This window comes from Phodopus roborovskii, unplaced genomic scaffold (assembly GCF_943737965.1).
Source record: "Phodopus roborovskii unplaced genomic scaffold, PHOROB, whole genome shotgun sequence".
In the NCBI taxonomy this organism is placed as follows: domain Eukaryota; kingdom Metazoa; phylum Chordata; class Mammalia; order Rodentia; family Cricetidae; genus Phodopus; species Phodopus roborovskii.
Genome location: NW_026126480.1, coordinates 47316842 through 47336669, shown reverse-complemented (window position 1 = coordinate 47336669; position 19828 = coordinate 47316842). Strand labels below are relative to the sequence as shown.

Genomic DNA, 19828 nt, shown 5'->3' with positions numbered 1-19828 from the left:
GAAAGCAAGAACCTTGTCACCTGGGCTGGGATAACAGGACAATCTACTTGGGGCTAGTGACAGTCTTTAACTGGGCCATATGTAAACTTTTTTTTTTTTAAACAAAGAGAGTATGTTTTACTTATAAGGAGGCCGGCCAGTTTACTGGAAGTAGCTGACCTTTTAAGGTCTCTGTATTATAGGATCCCTTGGGGGGTCTGTGCTGTGAGGAGTCAGGGGAACTCCTTAAATTCAGGGCTCTGCACCCTCATTCCTGCCTGGGGCTCACTGAGGTGTCAGATACCAATTGGGTACAAACCCAAGATGCTCTTGGGCAGCTGTGCCAGCACAGCACCCATCCTACAAGGTGGATGAGGACAAGGATGCCAACTCTAAGTGCAGCATTCCAACCCAGGCCGGCCACTCCCCAAACATACTCCAGGCCAGGCCATTGACATTCAGGGCACAGATCAGCTAACCCAGCCAAGCCCCCAAAGTGGCTTTTGGACTCTGTGTCACAAATCAGTCTGGCTGCCTTGGAACTGTGGAGGATTAGGACAAGTACCCAAACAACCAGGGGCATCAAGGCCACCCAGCCCCCTGCATCCCACGGAGGTCTAGGCCCATCCTGATGCTAATGCGCTTAAGTGGCTTAAGCTGCTTTCTATGAATGGAGGAAAGGCTCCGGGTGGGGGTAGGCGGAGGGCAGAGGGCCTCAGGAAATTCATGGTTGTGTTTCCTTGAAGGCATCTGCCCTCCACAGTTAAAAACCCTGCTTTATCTCACCAAGCTGGCAGCTCCCAAAGGATCAACATCTGAAGGTCCCCCAGAGCTGTGCAAGAGCCAGCCACCCCGCCCCTTCTCCCACATCCCTTCCCATGGAACCTCCCCATTCACAGGTTGTAAAGGCTCCAACAGGACTGAGCAGGCAAAGCAGCCTTCTCTTGGCTTTTCAAACCCAGGGAAGTCGTGACCACTCATGCAGAAAGCTGCCAGGCCCAGCTTTTCCGGCTCAACCTAAGGAAGGGATTTTAATTCTTTTGAAAGGAGAAGAAATACCCCAAATGCTATTTTTTAAAAGCCATCTAAGATCCATTTCTTCTTCTTCTTCTTTTTTTTTTTTTTTTTTTTTTTTTTTTTCTTCCCGCAATGGCTTCATCACAGGGCCCTGGAAGGGTTGGTTGGCTTAGCCCTCAGAGGTTTTGTTTCCTGAATATGCTGGGATCACAATGAACCAAGGGTGTTCACCTGCATTTCCTGGTCTTCTTACTTAGACAGTTACCAAAGCATGATGCCTAGACTGGCGTCCCCAAGCCCAGGACATTGGTGACAGCAGACAGCTGTTTTTTGTGCTATCAAACCACACAATTTTTACAGCTGATTAGATTTGCACAAAGCTACGCAGTAATTAGATGCCCTAGTGTGAGTGTGGGTATTGGGCCAGCTCATCCCAGGAACTAAATCTGTTCCCTTTCCCCCCACTTAGCTGTCACAAACACTACTCACAGAGATCAAAACTCTATTAAGGGCAAATAGCCTCGTTGGCCCTAACAGCAGACCAAATGTTTCAGATGTAATGTGAAAGCGTCTGTTTGTAAAAGCAAAAATTACCTGTGTTCTCCTTAAAAAATCAATCTATCTATCCACCCACCTATCCACTACCCACCCACCCACCCACCCATTCCATCCACCCACCCATTCTATCCACCCACCCACCCACCCATCCATCCATCCATCCATCCATCCATCCAGGGTCTCTCTACTCTGGCTATGTAGACAAGGCCTCACCTTGAACTCACAGAGCTCTGACAGCCTCTGCCTCCCTCTGCATAAGAAAATCTCTTAAATGGCAGTTACTTGTGTGTGTGCACATGTGAGTGGATATATATGTGTCATCACATGCATGTGGCGACCAGAGAACAATTTGTGGGGGTCAGTTCTCTTCGTCTACCATTTATATCCCTGAGATGGAATTCAGGTCATCAGCCTTGGTGGCCAAGCACCCTCACCCACTGAGCCATCTCATTGGGTCCTTACCTGTGCTTTCTGACACACAGGTATACCTGGGGCTAGACAGTGACAGCCAGTCTCAACTGGCCTCCAACTTAAGAATAACCAGATTGCAGCCTACCACAGGTTCTTCCCACACTATCTCCTTACAGGGGTGGGAAGGATACAGCTGTCCCACGAGGAGATGGCTTCTCAGTCCCAGAACAACCTTCACATGGCCTCTGGACATTTTGGAATCTGCTTTGGTGATCTGGGAATGTTTTAAGCATGTTTGCAAGTTTTGGGGCTACTCTTGATAATGGTGGTTGAGGCACATTGTAAAAATATATAGAGATTTTTAAAACTTTTTATCATCAGTAGAATTCAAGCAAGGCAGCTCTAAGATCAGTGTGAGTGTATCTAGCTGGGCTATCCTCCAGCTGTTCCTCAGCTACTAAAATGCAAAACACAAACCAAGCCATATTGCAGCCTCTCTGCAGTACCCCACACACCTGCCTCCAAAGCCAAGGACATTCTCTAAAAGCATATTGGTGCATGCTTGTCAGCAGCTGAAAGAGTTCAGAATTGCCTTCACTGGGCAGGTTTCCCTTGGTATTTTGCCATATGGTGGGGTTCTACCAGGTTGTTTCCAAAGGATCATACAGCCCTGGGCTAGGCAGACAGAGACTTCTAGGTCAAGCTTTCAACACCATTCTCTATTGGTCTCCAGTGCCAGAGCTGGAGTGGGCACTGCAGTCCTGTGTCCATCAGTCACCTGGTCATACTGCCTGGGCCTCCTTGCCATGCTGTAGGGCTTTTCAGGAAGCCAAGTAGTCACAGCACCCTTGAAATAGGCTGGGTAGCAGGCAGGTAACTAATAGGCTTCTTGGAGAAATAAGAGGGGGCTAAAGAAAAGCAGATGGGTTTCTTGGGAAGCATGGAGGTGGTGGCAGCTACATGAAGCGATGAGGGAGGGTCACAACAGAATCCTGTCTTTAGGCTACAACAGAGGAACTGAGGTAAGGGGGGCAGTAATGTGGGAAGAGTGGTAGCCATGGCAGAGAGACAACATGGAAAGCAGATGGACCAGAACTAAATTGGGAGGTGATTGGTAGAACCACAGGGGGGAGCACAGATGTGGGGTCCATCCCTATGGCTCATGAGAGGCCAGAACAGAAACAGTATACACAGCAGCTGGGACTACGGGGTCTTTTCACTCCTCAGAACAGAGAAAATCCAAATGTGCCTCAAAAATGCCTATTTCATTTATGCAGAAAGCACAGTGAATGCTTTTGTTAAAGTCACTCCTCAGCAAAGCACTGGGAAGCCTGACTTTTGCCACTGTCCCATCCCTAAAGGCTGAGTCACCCCTGAACCTTAACCTCCATCTGCAGCTGAGACCATGCCCCACTCTGTGGGTGCCCAGCTTGGATTGCAGGATGTGTAGCCCCAGGGATAACTTGGGTTTCTGGTATAAGCATACACCTCCAAGGCAGGAGTAGCAAATGCCACACTGTATTAGATCCTGCTGAAGGTCTCCCCATGAAGAGGAGTCAGCTCTGGGGACCATGGAGGTCTACAGGAGCTTTAGGTATCCGTCTGCACTCCGTCCACGCCCCTTTGTGTTAGTCTGGCACTAGAAGAGATAACCAATGCTGTGGAGAAAGCACCCAGACAAGAGTGGTAGGTAGGCTCTTCTTTTGGGACTCTTCTTCATATTGGGTTGCCTTGTGCACACTCAATATGAGTGGAGGTGCCTAGTCTGAACTGCAATTTGATATGCCATGTTTTATTGGTATCCATGGAAGGCCTATTCTTTTCTGGAGAGAAATGGATAAGGGGTGGGGGTAGAGCAAAGGTGGATGGGGGATGTGACTGGGAAGAGAGGAAAGTGAGATGAGTATGTAAAAAAGAAACAGAGAGAAAGAGAGAGGGAGGTAGGGAGAGAGAAGGAGAGGGAAAGAGAGAGAGGAAGAGAAAGAGGGAGAGGGAGAAGGATGGAGGGGGGGCAGGGGCACTAGGTTTACAGGAGCAGGATTCAGAGCTCCAGGAAGAGGCCTCCAGAAACAGCAGGTCCAGGAATGTCAATTTCTATACAGTGACATGGTCTGACCCCAGATTCTTTCCTGGTGTTCTATTACTATTTTTTATTGAAAATTCATACAGTATATTCTGATCATGGTTCCCCTCCCCATTTCCTCTCAGATCCTTTCTACTTTACTTCCCCACCCATCCAACCCCATGCCTTTTCTCTCGATTTGGAAAACAGGAAAACTAAAAACACAAACAAATCAGAATAAAATACAGTGAAAAGGAACAAGAAACACAAACACACAAAAAACAAAACCCATAAAAACATGAAATTGGAAAACATAATATCCATATCCAAACAGTAAGATAAAAGGTAAATAATTAAACAAAGCAATATGAGACCCAAAAAAAAAAAAAAAAAAAGACCCTACAAAAATACCATTGAGTTCATTTTGCATTGGCCATCTACTGCTGAGCATGGGGTCTACCCTTAAGTGTTGTTTATATACTCAGTGAGACTCCATTGGAGAGAATTAATTTTTCCTTTGAAAGTGGTTGTCTATTTGGGATAGCTTCTTGGTTAAGGATGGGAGCTCATGTCCAATTCTCCCTCTCAATGCTGGGACCCATATGAACCTGTGCAGGCCCTATGCATGCTGACCATTAAACTTTTTTGTTTGTTTGTTTGAGACAGGATCTCTACATAGCCCTGGCTGTCCTAGAACTCACTATGTAGACCAGGCTGGTCTCAAATGCACAGAGGTCATCTGCCTCTGCCTCCTGAATGCTGGGATTAAAGGCATGCACCATAACACTCCATTATAGTTATATTATTTTTATTTGTTACTCAGACCAGGATACCTGCTGGTAGCTAGAAGGATGGCTGCCCCAGGATGTGTGCCTATCTCTTGGTGATATACAGGGTTCCCCTGGCATCTCTGCAAAATAAGGCATCCCAGGAGTGATTCTGCCAGGGCAGGTGAGGAATTTTTTGAGGGGATAGAGGCTCCAGTCCTCAGTCAGGACTTAAGCCAACAAGCTACAGGTTGGCCAGCATCAGCATGTGTAGCTCCCTAAGAGGCCCTGAATATCTGGGAGGGGGCACACAGCCAGCATGAACTCCACACTGGGCCTGCTTGTCTGGCCTCTGGCTAGAGCACAGCATCTCTTAGAATTTGTCCCAGGGGAGACATGGGCAGATTGGTGGACAGCTCTGGACCTTGCAAAGCTACCAGACACTCCATTGTCCTGCCCAGAACTGTGCTCTGAGAGGGGTTGATGCCTCCATTGTCTAAGGTAGCCTGTCACTCACCAGTAGCTACACAAAGCTGTGGGGGCAAGGTTTAATCCTGACTTTAGTCAGCAGATGAAAACCAGAGGCCAGATGTCTCCAGGCTGTTTAAAAACCCAGAGCCTCCTGGCCTCACTTTTTTTTCCCCCCTTGCTTTCCTTAAAGGGGAATTGGGGGACAGGTGGTCAAGAGTTAATCACAAAGCAGTGCCACCCCCTAACAGACATCACTGGCAGCAAGGGGAACCATTTCAGGGCAGGGCAGGAGTTAAACCACCCCCAAAAGAATCTGAAGGGAACCATGCCTGCAAATCCATTTGCAGAACCCAGGTGCTTCAGTGCATACTTCATGAGCAAGCAGAACCACAGATTCTAGGACTACCTTGCTGGAGACATTGCCTGCTCTGCAAAACCAGCAAAGCTGTGGAGCCAAGAGTGGGGAGACAGCACTCAGACCTAACCAGAATGGTTCTTAGACTCGGGGGGCACACAAAGAACAAGCAACCCCTCAGGGGTAAAACCACCTTAAAACCGAAAATGACAAATCAAGCTGCCTCCTTGAAGCTGTGACATCCCCTGGTCTTTTAAGTCCAGAGACTTCTGTGGGCACCCTCGTGATGGAGCATCCCCAGCCTGTCCGTGGTTCAGGACCTCACCTCACTAGCACTTTGTGTTGAGACAGCTTGGATGGAGCACAGGTAGAATAGCTGTGACTCCACCTCTGCAGGACCCCATCTAGCCAGCTGGGTACCAGGCAACCAAGACCTACAGCTCTTCCTAAGTAGAACTTTGTTTGGCATGTCTGCTTTGTCCCTACTCAGGCACAGTCTATGCCACAAAAAACCAGACAGCTCTGGGTCCCACGGTGGTAGGGACATCCATCTGTTGGCAGCCTCAGGCTAGCTCCCTGCAATCCTCATCCAAAGTACTCTGGGATTGTCATACCAGGTTCCAGAGGCTTCTCCATGGGTAAAGGTGTCAGATGGTGGGATGACTAGTTCTGTGTTGTAACCAGTAGAAGTCTGTCTGCACAAGAAAAGCAGTTAGTGGCTTCCTGCTCTTGAAAATGGTGCTTGACTCATGGGCACATGGGATTGCCTGGCACTCACAGGCTTTGCATGTACCTGTGGGAGATGAGGGAAGGAAGGAAAGTGGGGTTGCTGGGAGGAAGGGGTTCAGTTCAGCTGGACCCAACCCAGGTAGAGTGCAGGGTGCTTGCTCCTGCCTTTGCTTGCTGTGGGCAACAGCTGGTGGGTGGGCTTAGAGATACATCTTACCAATTTTTCATGCCCATCCTCTAAACATGACCCTGTTCCTGAGCCTTTATCCCCCTGACAACTTCATGCAAGAAAACATGCAGACCCTCTGATAGCGTGAAATCAGGAACAAAGGCTTGGGGACAATGGGGTGAGGGGTGATTGTGGCCGGCCAAATTTCAGCCACACACAGATGTTCCTAGGAATGTCTGAATTCAAGCTGATGTTTTAAAAAGAAATGAGCCTTAAAACAATGTCTTCTGCAGTGAGAAGGGAGGTCAGCCCCAGCAGCATGCTATTAGATCCTGTCAGGGCCAGAGCAACATTACAAGTTTTAATGATGGGCTATAACTGGACCCTCACATCCATCTGAGCTGTGTGTCCCACACCACAGCCTGTTCTCTATTACCAAGATGAATTTTGTTTTATAGGACTACATTTTCTTGATATTTGAGCCCAAGTCCTTAACACTTCCAACAGTGGTGACTCAAAACAGGAAAACTTTATGTAGAAACTCCATTTTGAGGCAACAACTGAACCACATTTACCTACATTGGGACAGTGTTTCAGACCAAGAGAGACAAGGCAGGGAGCGAAGATAGAGTGACTGTGTTGCCTCCCACTATGCTGTGAATGGGGTAGGAACTCTGTTTGAGTCCCTGGGCAAACTGTTCCCTTTGCATGGTACTGACATAGATTGGGGATTGGGGATGGAAGACGGAGGGACACAGAAGTGCTTGTGCTGGGTGAGACTCCCTTGACTCTGTCCACACATGCCATCACTCACTAGATCCCTTCAGCAACCATATTCAGTTACAGATATGGTGGTTGTATCCCATCTCATCTGCATGTGAATTGATCAGTGCCACTCATGGCTGTGGGACACACACAGGTGGACATGTGCAGGAATCATATCCCTTCCTAGTCTCTGCCGGCTCTGCGGGGAACTGTGAATCTATCTGACCACACAGCCTCTGCATAGGGGGCCACCAGGTCAGGCGACACAGCCAGCAGGGCACAGGCCACCAACAATGAAGCTCTGCTTTCACTATGGGACACTTCTGGGTATATGATGGGCTTTGAAGTTTCCTGAACAAGTAAACCCCTTTCTGGTTTAGACAACGGAAGCCACATGATGAATCTGCACTGGTCTAGGCAGATAGCAGATGGTGTGTAGTAAGAAACTGCTTGTGCCAAGGAGGCCCAGCTTATATGTATAGCCAACACTTTGACAAGAGCATGTGAAGCCTAGTAGCACGGGGGTGGCGGCCCCATCCAAGCTCAGTCTTTCTTCTTCCCATTCAAGCTTGTAGCTAAATTCCAGTCAAGCAAATGTACAGTAGTGAATCTCCATGAGCAATCTTCATGGCAGAGATGACATGAAAGGGGCTGACTGCAGATAGCTCCCAGCCAGCCCCCCCGCCCTCCGCCGGAGGGGGGGGCCCCCAGCGGGCTCCTAGACATGATGACAGTTCCACACTGATGTTCCTTAAAACATATCAAAGGACATTCCTTACCACTAAGCTCACATTTTGATGTCTCCAAAATGAAGACCTGTCCCAGAGAATAACAAGTATGTAGGTTAAATATAGTTCTTGTAGAATACTGAACAGTAATATAAATTTGGGTCCTACTACATAATATGTTGTTAAATTAATAGAATGCTTTTCTTTGAAATATTTCCGAAGCTAATAGAAAGGACTCCACTGCTGCTGCTGATACAGGGTGCTTAGACACTGCAACCTCCACAAGCCAGGCATCCCAGACCCAGAACACACTTGCCTCACCAATAAAACAGTGGATGAAGTTCTAGGTTTAGATACAGGCCACTGTGAGATAGGCACCAGGAACTTAAATATTAAAATGTGATAGTCCTCACAGTCTGTCACTATCTAGGATGGCCACTAGAATTTTAAAACACAAGTAAGCATTGTCTAACCATTCCTTGATAACTGATGTCTGTAGACATTATTTCAAATCATTATCATAGAATGGCAGTCAGGCGGACCAGAAAGTCACTCAAGTGACAGCTCCAAGATGGAAACAGGTGATTTTAAGACTAGCATTCAACATATGAAAATAGGACAAATTCCAACATGAACTGCACCCTAGTCAGAAGTCAGCACACATATAAGAGATCCTCATCATGACTCCTGCCCTCTATGGCAGAGAATAGGGCCCTAGATCCATAGGAGACGATGTGGAGAAGCCAAACCATCCTTATATAGAGGTAAAAAGCCATCATGGAGCTGGCAAAGATAATACCGCACCAGGTCTAATTGTCTGATAAAAATTTGTGACTAAATAGCATGTACAAACAGTACTGAATTCACCCTGCCAACTTTTCATTCCTTGAGCATGCATATAGACACGCACAGCTTCTGAATGCCCAGCCCTTGCACACCCTCATTTCTCTTGAAATTGAGGTGGGAGTCAGTGGTGCCTTGTCCCATAGGGAGGTTGTCTGTGGCCAGGCTGTAGGAGCTACAGATTTGCACACCAGCATTAAAGCCACTACTGTGGCTGTGGCAGCTCAGGCCCACTATGTCACATCTGTACGCTCACAGGTACCCAGTATGGCACAGCACATAAAACATCCTCTCTATTTCAAACCTGGGTGTCCTAAAGCTCCTCAAGTAGCTCAAGTGTGCTTCAGTGGGTAGGAAGGCACAACAGCACAGCCTCACTTAGGACAGGGAGTAGATTGGTAGCTGCAGGATTGTGGCAATTGACAAGTTCACCCTCTGAGGCCAGAAGTTCAGACTGATTCAGCAGAACTGAGGACAGGATTTTACATGATTTCTTGAGCTTTCTGGAATGGAGTTCCATGTGACACAGCAGGCCCAAGAGCAAAGCATGTCTGGCCACTGGAGCTTCCTTCAAGCAGGCCCCATCTATCACTCCAGTTCATCTTCCCTGACTTTCCAAACAAATTAAATCCAGCTGAAGAGCCTCACCGTTTTGGAGATCAGAAGGAGGTACCAATAATGGTAGAGGAAACACCTGCTGGCCTGATATCACTGTAACAGGGTAGGGCAAACGGGGCTTGCTGTGCAAAGTTAATGGCACACAAATGCATCAGTGATGGATGCTGTCCATCCATTGGGGAACTGTCTATCAGCAGCCACAGAGACCCGTCTTCTGCCCTTCTCCTGCTGGACACTGTCAACTGCTCATAGGAAACAGAGTATCATAAAGACCCTATCATTTATCTCCTCTTCTGAAACAGCTTGCCTTGCAGCAGCTGGACAAAGATGGACATGGGACTAACGAGCCTGAGTGACTTGTTTGCCACACCAAGGTAGGACAGGACCTCCTTTTATAGGAGTATGGGACACAAGCTAAGGCTCATATGTAGCAGGCATCCACACCCATGGCTCATAAGTGTCTCACAAGACTGTGCTGCCCCTGTAGGTCATGCTCTTTCTTGGCTGGAGGTATACTTGCAGTAGGACTCCAGGATGTCCCTAGGATCATGAGGTTGTGAAGGATGGAGAGAAAGCAGAGCAGGGTCCCCACAGGCTCTCAGGGCTGGGACAAGCCATAAATATGCAGCCAGATAAATCCTTAAGCAGTGAGTCCAAAGATCTAGCTACTCTAATAATAGGATCTCAGAATAGAAAAACAAGAGGAAATGCTGGCTAATTAAGGTATGCAAATTGATTGTTGCACAAGTAAATACTCTGAATATAAAATCCAAACTGTTGTTATAATTTACTGCCATATAGCTGATACCGACACCTGTATTCAGAAATTGTTTAACTAGGTCTCCTTCTGAAGGCATTAAAAATATATCTAATGATTTTAATTAGGAATTATGTTACTGCCATTATTTGTTAAAGCCCTTAAGTTAGGAGGTACTTTATGTGTACCCTATCTGCGGTTCTAGGACCTAGGCTTCCTGCCACCCGAGTGCCCAGGCAAAGGTGGAATGGAATATCCACTTGACCCTGTGGGAGCCCTGGCTGGAGAGAAAGGAGGGCTGCTACTATGACTCACTGCAGGGTCTAATTTGAGTGTGTAAAGTATTACAGGAACTGGGGAGAGCCATGGCACAGATCTGCCTGCACTCTTGACTTAAGACAGAATTCTAAGGGCTGTTAAGCAGGTGAAGCAGGCCCTAAAGGGCTCATGGGAACTCTACTGGGCTCTGGCACAGCAGTGCCTACTTCACACAGAGCCCCAGTTTTAATGCCCACTGTTTACTCTCCATAATACAAGCAAAGAGCTCTTATCAAGTAGGGCTCTAAGGCTTACCAGGGTTAAGGCCAAGGCCAATCAGTGAAACACTGAGGAACAGGACTTAATTTTGGCCAATTCACATAGCTGCACATACACAGCAGGGTGGACATGGCTGCCACAGCTACCCCTGTTCACTGAGCACCTAGGGATATGCTGGTTGACACGTAGGCCCAAGCTCCTCTTGATATTGTCTGGAACATGTGTACAGTACGTGCAGGCTGAGCACACAGGGGCACAACAAAGGATTTAGTTAAACAAGAACACAATGACCACAAGGAGTTAGCACTTCAGCTGGACCCCACACAAAAACAATCCACTGGCTAGGGCAAGGGGCTCTCAAAAGAGGTCCTGTGGAGTCATAAAAGTAATGACCAGGTGCAAATAACCTCACTGGCCGACTTTTAGGAGCCCCTGGGTACCAGTAGTATTTAGACACCAGGCAGCCTGAGCTGGCTTACTGTTGCAATGGTCTTCATCACATTGTGGGTGTGACACTGGGGATCCTCTGAAGTGCTCTTCACAGAGGGGCACAGTCAACACTGAGACTACCTCAGTGTCACTCTGTGTCCCAGAAGTCCCTCTGAAAAGGCATTTGCTGAGACAGTGGTACCTTCACTGGGCCCTGCTCTAAAACAGGTATAGCTGACACCTGAGCATGTAGCTGTCAGCAACTGGCAACAGGACTTTGAAAGACAACCAGCTTCCAGAAACACATCTATCACCACCACTGATGGGGAGGTGATGCACAGCAGGTGTGGTGAGCCTAGACCATGCAGAGACAGGCACGGCCGGCACCGCTGTCACTCTGCGTCACGGTGGCCAGCTGAACACCCCAGCTGCCAGTAGCCACTGTGCAAGGCATAAAACATACCCTCCAAGCAATCCCAGCAGCAGGACTGTGCTGGAGACTGCATTATTAATTAGAGTAATGGCGTGTGGTCCTGTTACACGGCAAGATAATCATGTTTAATTTGTGATGTTTTAATTATGGCTTAAGCGGTGCCAAATTTGATCACAGTATCATCTTTTCAGTTCTGCTCTGCAAGCATGTTTGCATTAATTTGCATTTGAAACATAAGAAGCTGCTCTTCCTGGGGGTAGTGCCTCACAGCTCTGCACACAGAGCCTCTTTCACAGGCCACCCATCCCATCCCCACACTCCTCCCTCACTGCAAGTGACAAGCAGGTCTCTACTGTGCTCCAAGAGCTCCCAGAGCCTAGAGGCTGGTCCTTTCCTGGAGACACCCAGAGCCTGAGCCCGCCCTCCCTGCAGGATGAACAATGGCTGCATTTAATGCATTTAATTTACTGAGATTGGGCTTAGCTCATTGGCCTTTCATTGTTTTGGAGATGGATTTAATTAACCTCTGATGAATCTTGCCAGCCAGTGTGATGGCGTGAGACCCCAAGGGGCAGGGCTATCAAATGGGCCCTATTCCCTGGAAGACTGGAATCTCCTTGCCTGTTCAGAATGGCAGGACAACTAAGGGTGCTCTGTTCTGGGTGGGGCCTCAGTGCCCTAAGAAAACAAAGCAAAAAGCCTAGGCTGGGTCAGGCACTGAAAATCAACCCCCACTTTATTTTAGGAGGTAAGCCACCTGTAGATGAATTACCTGTATACACCGGGCATCTCAGGCACCAGCCTTCCCACAGCTCCAGGACTGCCTTTCCTGCAGGGCATCCAATATTCCAAGCAGCATACCTTTCTATTTATGAATGTGTCTGTCTGTGACTCTTCTGATTTCTTACTCTTCTCATTTTTCACTCTGCCTCTCAGAAGTATGAAAGTCACTTGGAGATGACCTGCCACAAATGAGGGTGCAGAGATCCCTAAGAGTCCTTGGGCCACGGCTGATCTGCAGGTGTGCACACTGAGGCCTCTGAGGCCCTTCCAGGAGGAACATGCGCAGAGAGAAGTGAAGAGAGGAAAGGCCACTGGAGTTCTAGTCAAAAGCCCCCAGAAGCCATCATAGGCAGTGCCCTTGTAAGCATGGGCTGGCCAGTCTACATGGTTCCTCAAGCATTCTTGGTGGGGTGAAGGCTATGCCTTCTTTCTGGCAGAAGAGTACAAGTGGTAGAATGAGACACTAGTAATGTTACAATCACAAGGATACAGGGTCTTTAATCTCAGAGCTACAACCTTTGCTTCACTAAATGGGCTTTTAAAATGTACACTAATTGTTTTCCACATTTCTTACTGTTTGCTTTACTTACATGGTAAAGTACTGTAAAGGCAAGCTTTACTGGTTGAATGAATAACAGCTATCTGCAGGTCGTAAAGAGCCTCAAAAGCCCTCTAGGAATTAATGCACAGATCTAAGATATATCCATTTATTTATTGAGCAAACAATCCAGTTTAAAAACTACTGATTCTCCTTTGCACATGCCAGGTTGATAGCAGAGACAAGGAGCTCCAGGCTTCTAAAGTGGGAAGAGATGAACACCAGAATTAGTGGTTGCAGAAGAGCCGCAGTTACCAGGCGGCATGCCAGGTCAGCAAGTGCCTGGTGCCAATGATCTTAATGCCTGTTGTGGGGGCCTCCCTGAGGAGGAGGCTTCCTTGGGGGTGTTACAGTCATGTAGGTCATGCTGTCCCACCCAGTGGCTTTGAGAAGATAACTGTAGAGGGAGCTGTTCACAGGAGCCCAGCAAAGTTGATATGATCACAAAACACCAATGCCAGTAGCCTCCATGTGGGGAAATGTTGTGCTCAAGGAAAGCACCCCACACAGATGACAAGTGGCTGCAGTGGTCCCCCTCAGGCAAGGCCCAGAGTAAAGTGAGTACAGTGTATATAGCTCTGTTACTATGTGTCATCTAATACCTGGAGGTAGGTGGCACAAAGACAGTGGTGTTTAAAAGAGACCTGACATTATGAGTACCTAGCTGATGGAGGAGAGGCTCCTCCTCTACACTCTTGGGTCCTATCCCCTTGGTTGGAGACACTGCCTGTCCCTCCTGTGGGAATCTGCACAGCAGATCACAGTGCCACCTGTCTTGAGTGGGACAGTCCCACAGATGAAACACTGTAAGGAACAGTTGGGGCTCTGGTTGGAGACATTGTGAACATCCCAGAACTGTGTTTCCAAGATGAATGAAGACATGTTATTCATGGACAAGGAAGCTGACTCCCAGTGCAAAATGACAGCAAGTCCACGGGGACATTTTCTCAAATACAAATACAAATACTCAAGGCCATGCATTGTGGAAGGGATGGTGCAGGCAACATAGCTGCATTAGCTAACACCACCTGCTCAGGCATGAAAGAGGACAAAGTCCAGGTGAAAGGGGCTAGCAGCAGGCTGTCTTTAGTGAGAGTTCCAGTGAAATAGGAGCTTCACTTAAGAAACTTAGAGCCTCTCTCAGAAGCCATCCTCCTCTTGGAAACCCTTTCTCCAAACAGTGAGAACTGCAGAAGACCTGGGTGGCTTTGCAGATGCAACAATCTGGCATCGGGTGACACAAACTATCCTCCATGAGGCCAGTACACCCAGGTCAGGGGTCCAGACACATCTAACACTTAGCAGATTACCATAAAGGCCAACAGTTCTCTGACAGACCAGGAAGCAACACTGATTTTAATGGCTTCCTGACTACTCACAGAGGTAGCTAGCAACCATGAGACATAAAACCATTCATACCTTGATAAAAGGAGACTGCAGCTAGGTGAGATCTGGTGCTTTCTCTAAGTCCCCACAGTCCCATTCTCTAGTCCCCATCATGATCTGACTCACAGCAAAGGAGAGGTAGCTGGAAGACAGGGCATCTTCCACTACCACTCTTGGGGGTATGGTACAGCCCCACCATCACTTGGCCTCTCCAGTATCCCTGCCTTCAGCTCAGCAAAGTAGCTACACAGCTCTGGCTAGAGGCTAAGAGGAAGCTATATGGTATAGGGCAGGTTGGTGACCCCCTGGGCACTTACTGGCTTCCTTAGGGAACAGATAACTGCAGAATGCTTAGTTTCTATAACTAAAGCTGCCCAACTCTACTCAGGCCCCATAAGGAGGCAAAGGGCAATTGGTGAAGCTAATGGCCATGGTGAGCTCCTTCCTGACTCTGCACACGTCTGTACAGTATGGAGTATCCATTTGTCCACTCATCCACATAGTCAAACTGTCCTCCCACCCTGAAGGACAGAGTCAGAGATTGCCCATTAGCCATTCTGAGCCTGTGCAGATGAGCTGCTTTTCCAGATGGCCTGTATCCCACCCCCAGAAGGAAAAGTCTACTGTGAAGAAGCTTCTCTGACCTTTCCTCAACCACAGGCTGACCAGCATTGGCCTTCTAAGAGTCCGTTCCTTTCACAATGGCCACTCTGTGCCAAGTGGAAGTCTCTGGGGAGGTGGGGAAACCATGGTGTGCAGCAGAATTGCTGTCCTCCAGCAGCAAGCTGGCAACTCAGCTCAGAAGCCTGAGAGCAGGAAAGTGAGGGTCTGGAAAATGAGTCTTCTGACTGTTTTAGGAACTGCACATGCTCCGTGGTATTCCTTCCTCTTTCATGGCTGGGTTAAGATGTACTGTACTTCATGGAGACTAAAGTGACAATCGTGAACCCTGTATTGGTGTGAGCTAGGTCCTCTGCATAGACATCTTGATTGTGTAGATGGGTGTTCTTGCGGGACTCCTAACAATGGGAGTGGGGTGGGGTGCCTCTGACTCTCTTCTCTGTTCTTGGGGACCCTTTTCTTCCTACTGGGTTGCCTTTATCCAGCCTTGATATGAGGGTTTGTGCCTGGTCTTATTGTAACTTGCTATGCCCTGCTCTTTCTCTAAAGGGAAATGAAGGAGTAGATCTGGGGGAAAGGGGACGTGGGGGAACAATGGAGAGAGGGGAAACTGTAGGCAGAATGCAGTGTATGAGAGAAGAATAAAAGAAAGAAAGAAAAAAAAGATGTACTGCCACCGGCAGTCACTGAACACCCAGGGTCCCTCCGTCCCATTACCTGCTGAACATCTAGGGAGAACAACTATACCCACTGGTCATCTAGAGAGACCTCTTGGACTACAAAGTTTAAAATGTACTCCTGGGTCTGCCCTGATGAGGTACCCTCAGCTTAATTAAACACAGAAGGATTCTAATGGCACATCACTCATTTCCATCAACCAAAGGATAACACCTGCTCAACTCTGTCCTTAAAAAACAATTTTCTACCGAGGATGGAAGATTAATGTATGACAATATTTGGAACTAAAACTATTAATGAGAAGACACCAATCTGAGGTACTGCATGACTTCATGCTGGTCTCAGTGGGCCCTACATGTGGATTACCTGGTACTGCTGCATGCTTTAAATGTCCCAGGCAAGGCAGGTGTGGAAGGTGAAGGGGGATGGTAGTTCCTCACTGTTCTGTACCTCTAGTTTGCTGCCATCAGAGAAGTTGGTACATCGTAACTATGTAGAAACCAGGAGAGATTGGCTACAAGAAGCTAGATACGCAGTTATATGTCCCAGGGCTCAGGATGCCAGCACTCATCTGGTGGTAGGCATGGACCTCAAGACACAGTAATCTGGCCCTTAAGCCAACACCACAGGACTTGCTTCCCTTGGCAGCACACCCTAGTCACATAGTCCCCTTCCAACCTCAGTGGTCACATCACTTGTCTTGGTGCCAAAGTGTGCCAGCTGCAGTCACTCTAGGGATTCCAGGACACTGGCACCCTGCCTAGAGTTCCCATAGTAGTCAGCAAAGCTTTAAGAGTTCCTCAAACTGAGAGAGCCTCAATTCATTAAATCAAGTAGAACAACCAGTTTCCTGGCGTTTGATGAGGGTTAAGCAGTGGAAACCCAGTGGGAAACAGCCCTGAGCCTAACAGTTACCAGTGCTGTAGATATCAAAGTAGCAACACACAGTGGTTTCCTCAGGCTGTCTTCTACAAGGGACACTGAGCCAGGGTTCCTCTGCTTAGCCCTGGCTGTCCTGGAACTAGAGCTGTAGACCAGGCTAGCCTTGAACTCACAGAGATCTGCCTGCCTCTGCCTCCCGAGTGTAGGGATTAAGAGTGAGGCAATACAGCCTGGCCAGAATGACTATTCTTAAAGCCAGTAATGGTTGACTAGCTGAACAACTGGACCTCCCCCCCCCCCAGGCAGGCAAAAATTTATTTAAAAAACAAACAATAAAAAACCATGATCTAGGAAAATGGTGGTATGGAAGTAGCCTAAACAACTAGCATTTCTCTGCCACCATTGGTTCTGTCACAATGCCCAGACTGAGGAGGAAACATATGCCTACATACCTCTACAACAGATTTGGAATCCAGGCGGAAGTTGAAATCGCCAAAAACAAAGTAGGAAACTTTCTCAAATCGCTGGTCGATGATTCTGGGAAGAGAAAAGGAGACAGTGGTCACCTGATGCTTCAATGCTGACCCGCTCAAACAGGCCTGTGCCAGCGACTCCTCCATGCTCCCCAAATGCTTCCTGCTAAAAAGACACTATGGTGATTGTTTCTTGCACTCCAAAATCTAGTGCAAAGGCTACCATCAAGCACACAGCAACAAACAGTACTCAATTGTCCCTATCACCTGGCCAGGAGGATGTGGCACTCAGCAGTGCATATAGGACTAGACAGACACTTGAGTGAGAACACTTCAAAAGAAATAGAAAGTGAGTGGAGAGCTTGTCCCAGGGAACAGGTATGCGTATGTCTGCCCATAGCAGGACACTGCCTCTGCTACCCACAGTTGCCCGCCTTTTACATATGAGCTCACTCTTATTCTGCAATAGTTATATCCCACCCAAGTGACGATGGAGAATGCCTATAATAACATACAGGTCAGCCCTTGCTACATTGCTCAAAGACTTTTCTACAAATTCTCCACCAATCACAACCACTTCTCGAAGAATTTTTCCCATTGACAGATACAAAGGACACACAGCAGCTTCCCTTACAGAGCAGTCGAGTCTCTCAACCACCACACTGAGCAGCTCTTCTGTTCCTGAGACAGGGTAAGTGGTCCTTGTTTCTGATTTGAAAGTGAAGTGCAGACAGACCACTTACAGCACAGATTCACTAACCAGACACCAGCAGAGCAAAAGCATGCCTTCCGTCCAGAGGCAGAGAACATCCAGTAGTTATTCCAGAACTCATCTGCTGTGACAAGGTCTAAGATAGGAAAGTGACAAGCTCACACTTAAAGGAAAATAAACTTGGTGGGCTCTGGAGGTAGCACACACTCACTTGCTTTACAAGCATGGTGAATCGAGTTTGAACCCCCAACATCCATGTTAAAACCCACATGTGGCTGTGTGTGCATACAATCTCAGCATTTAGTTGAGATGGAGAGGGTAGAGACAGACAGACCCTGAGAGTTTATTCCCTGGCCAGCCAGCTGCACCTAAATGACCAACTTTCAGCTTAGTGAGAGACTTTGTCTCCAGCAATAAGGTAGACAGTGGCAGAGGAAGACAACACCGTGCTCTGCCTTCAGCATGTATGTTCATACTCACATCCATGTGCTACATAAAAATGTGATACACACAACACACAGGAACAGAAGAGGAGGAGGAGTGGGGAGAAGAAAGGAGGGGAAGAAGGGGAAGAAGAGAAAGAAGAGAAAGAAGGGGGAGGAGAAGTTTGATTATTAGGCAGTAGCCATTAGGCAGACTTTCTCCATCACATTGACTCAGGTGTCTAGTGGCTACCATGAAGCCCGATGTGCCATGCTGTGGCCTGGTTATTGCTGCCCTGTTATAGATGTACTGCTGCTGGCATCAATGAGTGCCAACAAGGGGGGCAGCCTTGCATGTGGGGGTACCTAGAGATGAACTTAGGTTGCAAAGGAAACTTGGAAAGTAGCAGCCAATGAAGCACTTATTCATTAGGAGGGCCCATCTCCTATGTGAAATTTATATGACTTGATGTTACACTGGTTACACAGCAAAATACAATGTCCAAACCCTGGGCTGATGGTATGAAGTCACCAGAAGGAAGCCCGATGCCCTGGAGAGGAATGTGAAGAGGGCTCTCTGAGGGCTTGGAGAACCCTGCCCACTGGCCTGAGCTGGGAAGAAGTCTTGTCTACAGGACCTGGATTCTGATCTTTTGTCTTTATGTCTGAGGGGTTCTGTGCTTGGCTATCGCTATGGGCTTTCCTCTGGCTATGTTGCTATGTTTCCTATGGCCTGTTGCTGCTCCTTCCTTTCCACTTGTACAACTTGAACATTTGTTCTTCCATGCTATCTTTCTAGTGTTGTGTGGGATAGTCTGGAAAGTACAGTCTCTGCTTTAACTCTCCTCCAAGGCTGACTGTCATTAAATGTTCTACTCATTTCCTATGCAGGCTGTCTCATATCACACAGCACATGGGTTAGCATGGGGCTTTTGGAGACTACCTACTGTTTTCCATAGACTTTAAAATAAACATCTATTCCTATATACCCTTGATTCATATGACTTTTATGTTAGGATTTTTTGTTTTTGTTTTTGGAGGGGAGGGGTTGGTTTTTTTCGAGACAGGGTTTCTCTGTGTAACAGGCCTAGTTCCTAGAACTAACTCTGCAGACCAGGCTGTCCTTGAACTCACAGAGATCTGCCTGCCTCTGCTTCCCAAGTGCTGGATTAAAGGTGTGCAACACTACTGTCTGGCTACTTACACTTCTCTTATTGGTAATGAACATTACAGATGATCTGAACTCTTCATTGTCATGAATGCCTACATATACATGTATGACATACATACTTCAGAAGCCAAGTCCCACTCAGGAATGTGCTATGTGCATATCATAGTCACATCACTGGTGTGTTATAGGCACAGGTTGCAGATATGTATATGCAACTTCACAGTAAGAGTTCATCTCCAGAAAGGGATGGCTTTGAAATGACTCATGGGCAAAGCAGGCAGGAGAGTTAACTTGCATTCAACAGTACTGATTCCTTGAGCCAAATACTTTTGACTACATCTTCACTTTCAAGGGTTCCATCTCTTCTAGTATGAGGTGCACAAACCACCTCAAGCTCTGAGCTTAGAAAGGAAACTTTGGCTTTTCCTGTGTCCATAAACCATTCAGCAGGTGTGCATTGCTGCCCAGAGGTCA

General features: G+C 47.6%; 1 protein-coding gene across 1 annotated transcript in view; it reads right to left on the bottom strand.

Annotated features, from left to right (window-relative positions):
* Inpp5a (inositol polyphosphate-5-phosphatase A) overlaps window positions 1-19828 on the bottom strand; it is a 179688-nt gene that overhangs the window by 25231 nt on the left and 134629 nt on the right. Inside the window, exon 9 of the mRNA XM_051193276.1 lies at window positions 17029-17113. Within this exon, the coding sequence (XP_051049233.1) occupies window positions 17029-17113 (85 nt within the window). The remainder of the gene's footprint in view (window positions 1-17028; window positions 17114-19828) is intronic.